At 32.3% G+C, this 15,901-nt stretch overlaps 2 protein-coding genes across 2 annotated transcripts; one reads left to right on the forward strand and one right to left on the reverse strand.

Moving 5' to 3' along the window:
• Window positions 1-248: 248 nt before the first annotated feature.
• LOC124824694 (malate dehydrogenase 2, peroxisomal) lies at window positions 249-3,671 on the forward strand. The gene is made up of 9 exons (XM_047297172.2): window positions 249-460; window positions 564-779; window positions 1,031-1,345; window positions 1,623-1,712; window positions 1,795-1,878; window positions 2,810-2,845; window positions 2,960-3,049; window positions 3,139-3,233; window positions 3,322-3,671. Exons 1-9 carry the CDS (start codon window positions 389-391, stop codon window positions 3,392-3,394), a joined length of 1,071 nt encoding a protein of 356 aa, XP_047153128.2. The 5' UTR covers window positions 249-388; the 3' UTR covers window positions 3,395-3,671.
• A 6,003-nt stretch (window positions 3,672-9,674) lies between these two features.
• LOC148193289 (transcription factor bHLH19-like) lies at window positions 9,675-11,545 on the reverse strand. The gene is made up of 3 exons (XM_088099700.1): window positions 10,988-11,545; window positions 10,289-10,657; window positions 9,675-10,109 (listed from the first exon to the last, which is right to left on the reverse strand). The coding sequence occupies exons 1-3, from the start codon at window positions 11,528-11,530 to the stop codon at window positions 10,035-10,037; spliced, it is 987 nt and encodes a 328-aa protein (XP_087955826.1). The 5' UTR covers window positions 11,531-11,545; the 3' UTR covers window positions 9,675-10,034.
• Window positions 11,546-15,901: the final 4,356 nt, after the last annotated feature.

Raw genomic sequence — 15,901 nt, forward strand, 5'->3', positions numbered from 1 at the left:
TAACATAACATATTTTTTATCCATCTAGCGTTAGTCAGGTTCTGACTTAAAAAAAACAGCCATCTTAATCATGAACCGAATAGTTAGCAATCTGCTTGAAGCTTTGTTAAAATTGTGAGAGCCACATTCAATTCAGACCTAAGAAGATGATAGGATAAGAATTCAGAAATCTGGATTCCACAAAAAATTCAATTTTTCGTTAAATTTTTTTAAAAGGGGAAAAACATTGGACGTATATGTCAACTTCCTCATTCTCATTATCCCTTCGTTTTATTTTCTGTTCATAAATTTATATTCTTTTGCTCCCATCGTTTCTTTTCAAATTTTCCACCCTCAGCTTCAACACACACTGTTTCTCCCTCTCTGATCGTACCAGTGATACAAAAAAATGGAGGCACGTGCAGGAGCCAATCAGCGTATTGCAAGAATCTCTGCTCATCTTCAGCCTTCGAATTTCCAGGTTTTTTCCTCTAATTCACGTCACATCTGGATCCGTGTTCCTTGCACGATCAATAAGTTTTAGCTTCCATTTTCTGAAACAAGTTTTTAATTTGTTGTGACAGGAAAGGGGCGATGTTATTCTCAAGAGAGCTGAGTGCAGAGCAAAGGGTGGGGCACCTGGATTCAAAGTGGCAATTTTGGGGGCTGCTGGCGGAATTGGTCAATCCCTTTCTTTGTTGATGAAGATTAACCCATTGGTTTCAGTTCTTCATCTTTATGATGTTGTCAACACCCCCGGTGTCACAGCTGATATTAGCCACATGGACACTGGTGCTGTGGTAAATTTCTTCTCATTGAATTATTCATTGTCAATTAAATCAGAACAGAAGACCGAGTTGTAGTTTTTGTGCTAATGCTTAAGGCTGGTTACAATAGTTTTCCCCTTTGGTACTGATGGAGATTTTTTTAAGGGGGGTTTCTTTTAAGGATCAAGGAATTTTTTATTGAAAATATTTTTATGTTGGAACTTAACGATGTTTAGCTGACATTTTTTCAAATAATGTGTGTTCTTTTTTTTTTTGGATTTTAGGTTCGTGGCTTTCTGGGACAACCACAACTCGAGAGTGCACTCACTGGCATGGACTTGGTAATCATACCTGCTGGGGTGCCAAGGAAACCTGGGATGACAAGGGATGATTTATTTAAAATAAATGCTGGAATTGTGAAGACCCTTAGTGAAGGAATTGCCAAGTCCTGCCCCAATGCAATTGTCAACTTGATCAGTAATCCCGTGAATTCCACTGTTGCTATTGCTGCAGAGGTTTTCAAGAGAGCCGGTACATATGACCCAAAGCGACTTCTGGGTGTTACAGCTCTTGACGTTGTGAGGGCAAATACTTTTGTGGTAAGCATTTCTTGCTGTTCTTATTCAAACAGTCTATAACTCATTTAAATTTCCTTCATGCTGTGCTGTAGAAATAAAATATAGGAGACTACAAGCTAAAAGTATAATCAATTTGGAGTTAACTGTTAAATTAAATTGGTTTGTTTATGTGGTTATGAAAAGTATTACAATTGGTTGAACAAAGCAGATATTTCTACATGTGAGATTTTTATAGTGTATGCTGGAATTGTATGAATTCAGGCTGGTGTGTATGTCCGGCCATGTTTTCTTCTTGCAGGCAGAGGTACTTGGAGTGGATCCAAGAGAGGTTGACGTTCCAGTGGTGGGAGGTCATGCTGGGGTCACTATTTTGCCTCTTTTGTCACAGGTCTTGTAGAGAATACTCCCTTAATTTAAAAAGTATCATAGAATCGTCAGGTCTTGAAACTTCTTCAAACTTGCTTTAACAGGTTAAGCCTCCCAGTAGTTTCACTGCAGAAGAAACTGAATACCTGACAAATCGCATTCAAAATGGTGGAACTGAAGTTGTGGAGGTACTTTCATTTGAATCTATAACCTCAACAGTTAAACGGAGTAGAAGAGGGATAATTAATAAGATCCATTGCATATGATATGTTGATAATTTACGGTCATACAAATATATACTTGTTCCTATGGTCATTTCTTAGTTGATGACAGATTGTGTCACTGTCAATTTTTATGCATCCTTCTTTTCAGCGTTACCAACATCTGCCTGATGCAAGATTAACAGTGAAATATTAATAGAGGTCAGAGAAAAATATAATATGATGCTGCAACTATAAGTTGTTTAAGGTGCTATGATCCAAGATAATGCAAGATTTGTGCAACTTCTCCAATTTCCTTCATCATCACCGGAGACTACAGTGGACACTATGAATTTTGCTTTAGATGTTTAATAAGAGGAGCGTATAAACTTGACCATATGAATTTTGCTTAGATGTTTAGACAAGTGAAAATACCCAAACAATGCTTGACAATTAGAGGAGACTATACACTTGACCGTATCATTTTTTAGTTAAGATTTTCAAATAAGTGAAAGTACCCAAACAAAGGTGCATACTATAATCAGAAAACATAGAAGAATACAGAGAAGTATAGTAGAATATAACTTATCATTGAAAGAGAGTGAAAATTCCTCTTTGGTATCACAAAGAGTTGTGTTTAAACTAGTATCAACAAAGTAAAACTTGTCAACTTTAAAATAATGACTAGTAGCAATAGTTCAATAGTTCAGCTGTAAAGGAAGGGCTAATAACAGTAGTTATTTGTATCTTAACATATTTTTCTGGTCTGAATAGATTATCTCTACTGCTCAACCATGTTTTCGTATCCATGACTTTAGCTTTTAAAGAAATCTAAAATTTTGTTTTTCGTTTCCTGGTCTCTATTTGGTTGTGATTGAATGTTCATCATAATCAATTGACAATTATATTCATGTTACAGGCAAAAGCTGGTGCTGGTTCGGCCACACTATCCATGGTTAATTGTTTATCAACTTTATCTTCATATTCTACATATATATCATCAATCAAGTGTCAATTGTGTCATAGTAGACAAACATGCAAAGTTGAAATCTCACTCCTGATTGTGTAGGCATATGCAGCTGCCAAGTTTGCGGACGCATGCCTCCGTGGCTTAAAAGGAGAAGCTGGGGTGGTGGAATGTGCTTTTGTTGATTCTCAGGTTCCATTTTAACGTCCTTTTCCTTGCATTGTTCTCTATCTTGTCTTTTAGATCTTATTTAACAGTATCATATGCCTTGCCTTCGATAGGTTACAGAACTTCCCTTCTTTGCAACGAAGGTACGTCTCGGTCGTGCTGGAGCAGAAGAGGTATATCAATTAGGCCCCCTCAACGAGTATGAAAGGTATCATAGTTTATGAATCTATTCCCTATCTTCTTGGATACAGTAAGCAGTACAGAAAGTGAAACTTTTGGTGTGTAATGCTTCACAGGATTGGGTTGGAAAAAGCAAAGAAAGAGTTAGCAGGAAGCATCCAGAAGGGTATAGACTTCATCAATAAATAAATGTGACCAGGAAAAACTAGTTTCTGTTTCTTTTAAATAAAGACCTTCTGTAACGCTTCCCTTTGTTCATAGTAGATTTTTTTGTCTTAAAAATATCTTTTAAATTTTCGGTGTCATCCCTTACTACTGATGATCACGGATATCGTGGAACCTTATAATGATCTGAAAGATACTACAATATGGGTCTTTTGTACTAATTCAAAATCTTATTTTACTCGCAACACATTTTAGTATTTGACAGTGCATAACAAATAGTAATGGCTCTTTTGTTCCTTTAGATTGTGCTGTATATGCAGAAACTGAGAAGGTTGATGATAGAATTTGTGGTCATATCTTTTCTCTAATCAATGGTATGAGATCTAACACCAATGGTCCACTCTTCTGTCACCCATCAGAGCAAACTAATCTCCATAATCAGGGATAAAAAAATGAAATAAAGGACAGAATTTTGGAGAAGACAAAATACATACGTCCTCTGTCAATGACATGATGGCATCAGGTTGTGCAAGAACCATCATTAGATGTCTTATTGCAAAGTGGGAAGTTGTAAGATGAGATGCAGCAGAAGATTGTTTTTTGGGGCCGTGGACATAAATTCACTCTAGTGGTAATGTCTAAGAAGTGAGTAAAGGTGTAGAAGCATCTATAGATAAAGTTGAGTGATAGAAAATATATTCAGTTTCTCGATTGCATGTGCTTAACTCAACTCAGCAAGGTGTAATAACTAGAGATAATAACGGGTCGGTTACGGATAGTGGATAGTGTTTATGCAATTCAATCAATAAAATTAAATCTGAGTTGTAACTCTACTTGTGTAGATATTTACTCAAAAATACCTGTAGGAATTTTAAAACTCGCCAATATTTACAAATACTTGCAAAATTTTTTAAAAAACTATTTTATATATTTTTAAAATGAAATTTAAATAAAACTACAAAAAATTTAAATATAATATAATATAATATAAATTAAATATAAATTAAAATTTAATTTTAATTAAATTAAATTTAATAAAATATAAATTAATTTTATTTTTAATTAAATTTAATTTTATAAAATATAATTAAGTTATTATTATTATTTTTTATGAAGAACGAATATTCGTAAATCAGATAATATATAATATTTATATTCGACTCGTTTAGGACGAGTATTAAAATATCCTTTACATGTTATTAGTTGGTAATAAATATCCGTAGTAAGTATCCGTCTGGAATTATATCTGCATATACCGCACGGATTTTTTTTGCTTCCCTTAACCTATTGGATTCAATTCTGTTAATTGAAATAGCCATGTATAAGTTATTCGGATTAAGTCAGGAGTGAGAAGATACACAGCTGGTTTGAGCAAGTGGATTTACAATGGTTGATCTTTTACCACTGAGTTTTATTATGTAAATCTGCAACAATTTTGCTACTGATGATGCTTTGTTTCCCAAACTCGCCCTTCAAGAATGTTTCATACGAGGAAAGATGTGTTGTTCCGTACAAAACACATTGAATGCCTCTATTTAAAAACATTTGAACTCTCAAATTTACACTTCGAGCTTCTTATTTAGAATTCTTATTCGAACCATTCTCATGAGCTTTCTCTTCTCTGCAATTTTCAGTAGTCATCCTTCTTCTCTTCAATCCACGTATCCTTCTATCTACCACGTCTTTATTTTCTTCTTCGTTTTACGATTCTTTTATGGTGATAGTCATAGGCTATCATCATCAACAAAGATTATAAAAAGACACACAAAAGTATTATTACATCATGATAACATTCTTAGTGCAACCGACATCATCACTTTGAATTAAAATTGTAATTATTGTCATCATCAAATATTGGCTAAAAATTTAAATAAAAAATAAAGAATAAATACAAAATGGTGTTTCCATCTTGTCCTTATTGAAGTGCAACCAAAACAATAACATAAGACTTTCTTTATCATGTTCTTATTGGAACAAAAATAATCACCAACATAAGTATTGACGAAAGTCAGATGCAAAATGTTATAGATATGTTAATTAAGATAGGTAGAAAAGATATGCAAATTTTAACATTCCAAAGAAGATATCAAGATTGTAATGGACGAATAAGAGGATCAATACTTCTTGCAAATTTACTTCTTGCAACATTATATATCACAACTAACCAATATGCAAAAGGTTAATTTATAGATAGTGATAGTAAAAGCCACATAACTTGATTTTTTTTTTTCAAAGAACTTAAAAAATTAAATAATTCTAAAATAAGATTTGGAAAAACTATACTAATTGATAATGAATTTTATCGACAAAAATAAATATATTAGAAAAGTCAAAATTATCGACATACTTTAGAATTTAATTATTGACGAAAATAATCGTCAATAGAATTCGTTAGTAAATTAAAATTTGTATTATCAATGAATATCTTTTTAAATAATATATCCTTTTGGTAATTTATAATTCTTATTATTAACAAAATGTTGTCAAATTTCTCATTTTGGGATTGACTATTTTGCGATAAAACTATAATAATTATTTTTTTAAATCCTTCAACAATTGAATTTTTAAATTTCGTTAATCAATTCGTCAGCGATGGAAATTTTAAAAACAAATTGTTTGTAATTTGTTAATAATTTAGAACTTTTATTATTGACAAATTTTTTTATTAGTAAAATAGGCACCAAATTTTTGAAACATTTTTATAAATACAATGGAGATGAGTAAGAATAAGAAGAGAAAAATAAGAGAATGAGGAAAAGGGGGATGAAGAGGATAAGTCAAAAATGATTATGATAGTAGAGGAGAAATGATAGCACAACGGTAGTGCAATAGGAGAGGAGGCCACAATGACACTAGTAGAGGTGGAGGTGGAGAAGGAGGAAGAAGAGAATGAGAAGGAGCATGGGAAGAAGGAAGAAGAGGATGAGAAGGAAAAGAAGGAGCTAGTGACGGTGGACGCGACAGTGTCAACAACGACGAAGGAGAAGAAAAAAATAAGGATGGAGAAGATGATAACGTTAATTTTTACCTTGTTTGTCAAGTTTCATGAATAAAATTAACTCTTCTTTAACATTTATCTTGTTTAGTTCTTAAATTCATCTTGTTTTGGTAGTTTGTTATGCTTTAGTTAATTTAAGCTAGTTATACCTTTAATCCTTATTTAGGTGTTTTGTAATAAGCAAATATGAAGCAATTTGGTGGAGCTAAGGAAGTTGAAATTCAAGGAAGCATGCATTACTAAAAAATGAGTTTGAGGAAAAATACTTGTGTTAGGAGCCAAGAGAAACACACCCAACACCACAAACATAAAGAGCAAATTCAACAACAGGGCTACCTAGTGTTGAGCAACCAAAAATGGCATTGGGCGCCACTCGTTTTTCATAGGATGTCATTGAGCGATATAATTCGACATTGGACACCATAAGATATGAAGAACTACCATTGGACGGTGGAAAACGATGTTGGGTTCCACATGGTTTTGCAAAACTAATGTTGGGTGGTACTAAGCTAACGCCAAGTGGTGATATCGTAGAGGCTGGCTATTCTCGATCTGGACAATTGTGCCCAAAAGTCCAAAGGTTGCATCTGGCGGTGTCGATGTTGATATGACATATTTGGGTATTTATTTGTGTTTTCATGAGAATTTCAACTTTTTCTTTCACTCTCACAATTTCTCTCCACCTTGTGTGACTAGGAAAGACCGTTGGAGGCTACTAGGAAGATCTCCCTTATCCTCTTTGGGTCTCCATCTTCATCCACAGTGATTTCTCCCTTTAGGGCTTGAAGAAGGAGATGAGTTGCAAAGTGGAGGGGGAAATGAGAAGGGGATGTATGATTGGAGCTTGGAGAAATTGTAAGGTGTCTTGTTAAAAGGTCTCCATCTTCTCTTTGGTTCAAATTTCTTCCTTAGTTCTTCATTTTGTATGCTCTAAGTTCTCCCCTAGAATGGAGAGCTAAATTTATTTGTTAGGATTAGATGTAGTAAACTAAACTTTTATTTATTGTGTATGATTAATAAATATGTTTTTTAATATTAGTATTTTTGTTTCTTTGCTTAATGCTTATTATGGCTTGATTACCTATGGCTTGATGTTGATTCATAGGGTATTTAGAAGTATCTTGTGTAATATAAAATTGAAACAAAGTTCCTAACTGAACTTGCATCTAGGGATGGAACACGATTCATTAGTAATCTTAGATTATTGATCTTAAGATGCAATTCTTTGTTGAGGATAGGATTGGCTCAATCATAATCATAGGCTCAAGTTGCTAATGAAGATTTGAGTAAGATTGTGAGTTTATTTTAACATGAAATTGGAAGTGAGATGATTGAATATGCGTGAGAGTGAAGTTGGTGATTAATCTTAACAATGTACACAATCCTATGTTAAATATCATTTGCACACCAATTATTTGTCCAAGATTTGACATTGTGCTTCACAAATTCATTGGAAGAATGATAATTTATTTATTACTTGTTATGTTGTGACTGATGACATTTGTTACTAATAGAAGAAGAGGAAGAAGAAGAAGAAAATAAAAAATAAGAAGTGGAAAAGGAGAAATAAGAAAACCTAATTGTGACATTTATTGACAAATTTTTATCAAAGATCGAAATATGTCACTAATTATCTGTCAATAATTACTAACAGATCTTTTTCATCATAATTATTGATGAATACTTACCGAAAGATTTGTGATTGTCAATAATTATATTGATGAATTTTTTTATCCATCTGTAAAACTTATCAACAAGTATTTTATCAAGAAATTTTTTGTCATCGATAATCGTTGATTTTCTTAGTGGGATGGAGAGTAACTTGTTGTGAAAGGTACACAAACAATTCTAATTCAAATTGATTCTGAGTGTCAAATTAATTTTTCATGTATATTACTCACAATTTGTTAAGTTTTGTTCACCTATTAGAAAAATGTTATAAAGTGTCATTTGAAAACAACTTGTATGTAATTAAAAATGTAAATAACCTAGACATATTCAAAATTTATATGAAAGAGAAAACTTTGCTTTTAGATGTAATGAAAGAGGAGTTTACTACAAATAAATAAAATATAAAAGAATAATGAAGATAAAAAGAAGATGAGTATATTTGAATAAGTTTGATAATTGAAAAATAAGATGATTTAGATAGAAAAAGAAATACAAAAAGATGAAAATGTGAAATTAAATAAAGATGTTATCCCACATAAGAAAGATACAAATAAAAGTAACCAGCCAAAGAGAGGAGAAAATCAAGAAGAAAAGAAGAAAATCAAATTTAAAACTTGAAATTCAAATATTAAATATTGACAAAGAGAAACATTGAAAATATTTGTTTAATATTATTTTATTTACATTATTTTTTTTTTAAATATTTCTGTTTTAGAAATATTTTTCATGTAAAAATACAAATATACTTATTTATTATTTAATTTTAAAAAGCCAATAATAAGATAGTGTTAATATTTGATAATTGTTTTTACAATATATATATATATATATATATATATATATATATATATTTATAATATATAAATAAAATAAATTTCAAATGGAACTCTAACTCCTAAACTCTAATTATAATGTTCTATTTTAGTTTTAAGTATATGGATGGTTGAATGAATGCTAACACAACGATGTATAATATGTAAAAATGTACTAATAATTAAAATAATTATATTTAACACAGGTATATAATAACTTTCCAGAAAAAAATATTAATAATTACATTGCTATGCTATAAATTCTCTTGAAAGAAAGAAAAATATTGTATTGTTGATTTAATATGCAGTAATTTTTAATAGATGGTCAATTTATATTTATTATTATTTTGTTGTATAGTGGAGATAATTGTATTAATTAAATTATAAAGATATAATTAAGGATAAAATGAAAGTATGAAATATGAATATAAAATAAGAGAACTTTTCTTATATATTTTTAAGATAACTATAGTAGTTACTAGGACAGATTTATAAATATTTAATTATACTATCATACAAAATAGATATTTTTGTAATTCTATCATTTTTAATTAAATAATTTTATCTTTTAAGAAATAAAAATAACTTCTTCATAGAATGCATAAATATGATCAAAGATAAGTTATGTACTTCTCTACTACATCTTTTTTTAAACCAATCTCAATTATATATATATATGTATATATAATATATATATTTACAAGTATATATTATTTTAAGGTAATATATAAGAGTGTAGGTACATAACAAGTAGGGCATTTGTTCGTTATCGTAACTATGAAACTAATTTCTTTTCATCCAATATGTATCCTGCAAGACCATATTCAAACTCTTCACAACTTTTATCAATCACATTTTTGTTTAAAACCAAAGGAAATATCAGATTTGGGTACATAAAACAGAGAGGTTGAACTTTTCAACCTCCTGCCAAAAAGAAATGGCTAACCATCTATAGTAACAGTTGAAACTCGAAACAGGTGGGTAGCATTAACATGGTCAACGAGTTGACCATGCAAAAAGGAGAATATGGTTGAAGTAGATCACAGACATTGCACAAGACCATGAACAAATATTACCAAGGAACTTAAACTTTAAACTGATACATATATTGTTGACCGTATAACTCCTATTCTTCTTATGCTTTTTGAAGTTGGTTTGATTGATGTGAACTAACAGAACGTCCTCACATGGAAGATGTAAAAGCTGAGCGGAGATTTCTCACTACATCCTTCACTCCCATGCAAAATTCCATATCCATCTGTATGCAGAACAAATATAATTCACCATATTGAAAGAAAATTACAGTTTAGTGGAAATAATTATGAAAAACGATGCATAGATATCAACTAAACATGTTTGTTGTCTCATTCAGTTCTGCAGTGTCAACAAAAAGTTTCAATATTACTTATACATGCTACTGTTGTACAAAGATTATACCTGAGCAATAATTGTCATATCAATGGCGCATCTCCCAAATGCCATGGCATTGCTGTTGGTGACTTTCAGGTGGAGATTCTCAATTTCATGGATTGTTTTTTCCACCACACCTTTGGTCTTCTCACAGTGAACTCTTATGAGGACATTTCTCCCACAAAATCTTGCTTCAATTTCGGGAATTGTTTCTTCAAATAACGGACCATCATATTCTGAAGAATTGTTAACATCATAGGACAGTTGAGATTTCTTCACAATTACCACAGACTCCACAGTTTTCTTCATGTTTTGTGCCTCCTCGAGAGCCTTTACTTTCTCCTGCAATTGCTTCAAGTGGCTGATAGCATCTCCAAGAATAGAAGCTTTGTCCGTCTGATTCAAAAATGTGACCGATGCATGTGATAAAAGCACACAGAATGGACACAAAAAATGGTAACGCTAGGAATACCTACTTGTTTAACAACTACACAGCTAGTAGGAGCTAATTAATCAACAGTTTTATCCTTAAAATTACCTGCCACTTGTATTTTAATCTTTGAATTTGTGTGCTAATTGATCTTTAAATTTTCTATCAAGTTACCTAAGAACTAAAATGATAACAACAGTTACATAATTTGAAGGACTATAATATAGTGATCAGTGTACATCATATACAGGAAAAGGAGAACCACATAAAAGCATTTACATTGATATATTGTATACCTTCTGTAGTCCAGGAACAAGGGCAGATAAGGCAATGAAGCGCTGGCTGAGCTTCTCTCTTCGCTTTCTTTCAGCTATGATGTGGTCTTGAGGATGAGAAATTTTTGAACGTCTTCCATTCTTTTTGGTCTCTTGGCATGCCTTAAAGAGATAGTTATGATTCCCCAAGATTCCCTGAGAGAAAGTGTCCAGAGAAGTTGTGCTATTGGTTATAGGACAAGCCTCCTCATTGGCCTTCACTAATCCCAATGGACTTATGTGATTGGAATCCATAAACGAAAGAAGATTTGGGAAAGATACATATTGTGCATCTGATGTCTGAGCAGAACTTTTGATGGGATTCCAGCCGATGTTTTTATGATGTTTTGTTGGTCTTTCAATGTCCATAAGTGTAGTTTCCATGGATGCTTTGGGATTGAAGTCTGGATACGTAAATGCGTGTTGTTGAAAAGTCTCTCCAAAAGCAGCAGCTATTGGCAGTAAGTTAGGGTCATCAATAGAACTCAGGTGCCACTGACGGAGCAAATTAGGGTCCTCCATCATTTCCTGTTCCTTCTAGATCAGAAAACATCATATATTTACCATAAAAACCTTTCATGAAAGACATTTCAACAACCAAGCTCTAGCAAGGAAAAGATTCAAGTATTTTCATCTGCTACTGATTCCTATAGTAGATATCTCTTATTTAACAACGAAATGCCAGATTTTAACTCACCAGTGTTAAATCCTTCCAACTTTTAGAAAAACGATTCTCTATCAACTAAGTATAGGGTAAAAGTTACCCTAGATTCAAATATCATTATTTACAAGAGCTATTCATAATTCTTACCATATCAGGTAATTCTCTGATAGATGTGATCTCCATAAGAAAGCCAATTCTGCAATAAAAAGAGCTAGGGAAGAAAAGTCAATAGTCAGCTTAAAGTTGATAAGCTTTGGTACTTTAATTTTCAACTAGTTGATGCAGATTTGGGTTATAAGTGATCCCTAACCCAATACATGTAAGAAAAAAAAATCCCCATATCATCAGACCACAGAGACTCCGTGATTCTATGTACATGTACATTGTCGACTATAATTAAAGATCTTTATGAGAAAGTTGGTGAAGATAAGAAACTTACTCAAACAGATATTGCAGTATATGCAGTGTACTATAGAATGAGGACTATGTCCCAGAAACAGCAGCTTATATATTTGGTTATTGTGATAATCTTTGTCCTACTTGACGTTACTGTATCTCAACTTATAGAACAGTTGCACTATCATACTCACGGGTTTTATGGGGTGGATTGTCTTGGACAACCATGGAAGCTAACATTTTCAATCAAGGAACATAGATACAACTCATTTTATATCAAGTTGTTGCCTTCAAAATGACAAATCAGTGTCCCAACTTCTGTTGTTTTTGTGGACTTTGGGGTGTTCTTCACCAACTAGTCATTGAAATCCTGATCAAGAGCTTAAAACAAGAATCATCATGTGGTCCCCGTCATCGTGTCCAAAGCCTCAAGGTACGTGTTTATTTGCTTTCTTTTGTTAAGTCACTTCCTTGGCTCTTTCCGAGTCTCTCATTTTCTTGGTCAAAGATCATTTGCAAAGGGCAGTGACACCATCATCAGCTATTAAATAACAAAATAACGAAAGCCTATGTGATAACGTGGTAAGATGTTGATCATGAATTATAAGCCTAATGATTCATACAGCACAGTTTCCCAATTTTTGTGAAATGCAACAGTTTCCATTGACTTGAGAAGGTTTTAGCCAATTCCCTAGTGGCATGTGTGGGGTGAAAAACTTGTCTTCCCAAGTACAGTCTGGCTCATTGGAACGAGCATAAATCAAAGGGTGTTCAGTGTTGAAATGATTATACTTTGTCGTTCGAAAGGAAGAAAGAAAAGTGACGTTAAGAAATCACTGACACCAACAACATATACTATAGGAAAATTGTATTTTGACAAGTAATGTCCCTTTGGATACCTTGATAGGAGGTTAGGGTTGGATATATCTATCAATTCATATGTATGGAAAACATGTATATCAAAAATCTTTCGACAAGCTCATCAAACTAATTTTTATAATTGTCGAGAACTAATATAGATTTGAATCCCCACAACCTTTCTTATCCTTTTTTTTTTAATCTTATTACTAAGTCGTTTTATAACTCTCACGTTATCTTTTTTTTTAATCTTATTACTAAGTCGTCTTATAACTCTCACGGTTGTTATGTCTGAATTATCTAATAACCATTAATAACGTTATTCACAAATTTGACTTTTTTTTTGGAGAATAGAAATGTATCATGGAACATAGTTCAAAATTCTAAAAGCATCTCCATCATATTTAACAAAATGTATTTCTATAAGGATGTGTTGTTCTTGAAAACAAAAAATCGAAACATAAAAATACATAAGAAAGAGTGGGAAGTTGAAGTAAGTGAATGTTTCAATAATAACTAAAGATAGATTCAAGAAATGTAATTTCAAACAGGTAAATCAAATTCGAAGAAAATAAATATTCCAGATGCTACAATATGACATAGGACACATAAAGAAATGTTGTTGGCCAAGAAATAATGGATGAAGGAAATTTTGAAGCAACAACCTTACATGTACAATTTTAAAGCAACAACATCACTAAAATTATGAATAAAACATATATAGAACCAAAAACTTTTAGAGGTAAAGGATGCAATTCATGAGGAAATAAAATAGAATGAGACATTTTATTTTCTAAAACCAAATGGGGCATGCGATTGATGAGATAACATGAAGTAACATCACACCAAAAATATTCATGAACCTCACCATGAACTATTAGAGTGCGAGTTGTTTTGATAAGATGTTTATTTTTTCACTTAGTCACCCCATTTTGTTGAGGTTTATAAACACATGAACTTTGAAGGAGAATGTCATGAGAACTCATAATTTGTTTAAAAGAATGGAAAAAATATTCATGGTCATTATCACTTCGCAAAGTTTAAATAAAAACACCAAATTGAGTTTTAATTTAAAAAATTGAAATATATAAAATAATTTATAACGATTTTTCAAACAACCAAACACACCTGGAATAATCATCAATAAAATTAATAAAATATTGAAAACCTAAATTAGACTTAATACGACTAAGTCCCTAAATGTTAGAGTGAACAAAGCAAAAGGGAACGAAGAAAGTTGTGAGACACTATGAGGAAAGGAACAATGTCAATGCTTGCCTAACTGACACAGACCAAACTAGATAACCTGAATAAGCTAGGAACAAGTTGTTGTAGTTTAGCAAGACTAGGATGACATAACTAAGCATGAAGAGGAGAAAGAGATTCCACAACTGTGCCAACATGTGTAGAGGGACAAAGATGATAAAGATCATGAGACTCATATTTGGTTTCATTATTTGTCTCAAACTTCGATCCTATAAACAAATAAAATCTTTGGTAAAAGAAATAACACAATTAAGAGTATGAGTTAGACAATTTATGGATAGTAAGTTAAAAGGAACCCAAGAACATAAATAACATTATCAATGGATATAAAAAAAGAAAAATGTTAACAATCCTAATACCACGAGCTACAGCCCTAGATCCATCAGCCATATAATAGAAGGTAAATTATTCAAAGAGGATAAAGAGAAAAACATAGATTTGTAATCAATAATGTGATTTGTGGCTCTTGAGTCAAGAACCCAAGGACCAAGAGCAGAAAACTGAGTCAAATCAATAAAAGAAACTTGTGCATGCTATAGAGGCATTGGAACTAAAAGGCTATTGATCCTCATATCATTTGAGAAAGTTATTGATAATAACATATTTATCGGTGTTATCAAATGAAGAAGGATTCACAAGAGGTGATTGTGAGGGAGGATCAGCTGTTCAGACAATATTGTCTAAAGAGAGACTGAATAGTCTAAAGCATATGTACTTTTTCAATTTCTAGAATTTATTTTCACTTTCCCACTTTGTCATGCCTAACTCACTTCTTTGCTTAATTCTTAAGTGTGCTTTTTATTACTTTAGACATATTAAAAGTGATGGTTGAATGTTGATTTGGGATTTGATATTTGGACTTTCACTAGTATAAAATAAGTTTTTTAAATCTATTATTTTGAGCTTTTTAAATATATTTTATAACATACTTAGATTTGACAGACTTAAATTTTAAATTTGTTATTAAACAACATATTTAAATTTTGACTTTGTTATAAATCAACAGACTTAGATTTTTTGTCTAAAATTACAAATCTAACCATATATTTCATTGGTACCTTGCTAGTAATAAGTTATCATAATCAGCCACCACAAAATAAATCTCTCTTATATGTCAAATTTCCAATACACAATAAAGATGAAATTTGAATATAATACAACACAAATACATCTTCACAACCAAACAAATACAACACAAGAACCCATAAATTCAATCATTTTCTTTATAGAATACAACAAAAAAGAGAAAAGAGAAATTGAAGTTCTCTAGCCCGGTAGCTCATTGGGAGGGGAACCGTCATCGACGATGATGGGCATCTACTGTTGCGTGCTAAGGAACCTTTTCAACATGATGTTAGCGCCCTTGATGAGAGTGAGGAGGGCGTCGCCGAATGTGGTAGCGCCGAAGGCAACAAGGAGACCCTAACGCATGGAGAGGAAGTCACCGATAGCGGCACCAACGACAATGGAGTTCTAGGGGTCCTCCTTCTCGCAGGTAAACCATAGTGCAGTCGAAGGTGGAGAAGAGGCTACCCTAGATGGCGAAACTTACATCAACGCACAGTGCATTAAGGCAGCATGGCCTACGAGGTAGCTACGACACACGTGCCCTTGGACGTAGAGGCGAGGAGATCCCACACAAAGATGAAGATGGATAGTGCAATAATGGAGAGGAGGAAGAAATTTCTCATAGTGGAAGAAAATGGAGAAAG

The sequence above is a fragment of the Vigna umbellata genome, chromosome 9 (genome assembly GCF_029865625.1).
Source record: "Vigna umbellata cultivar VRB3 chromosome 9, Vumbellata_1.0, whole genome shotgun sequence".
NCBI classification, from domain to species: domain Eukaryota; kingdom Viridiplantae; phylum Streptophyta; class Magnoliopsida; order Fabales; family Fabaceae; genus Vigna; species Vigna umbellata.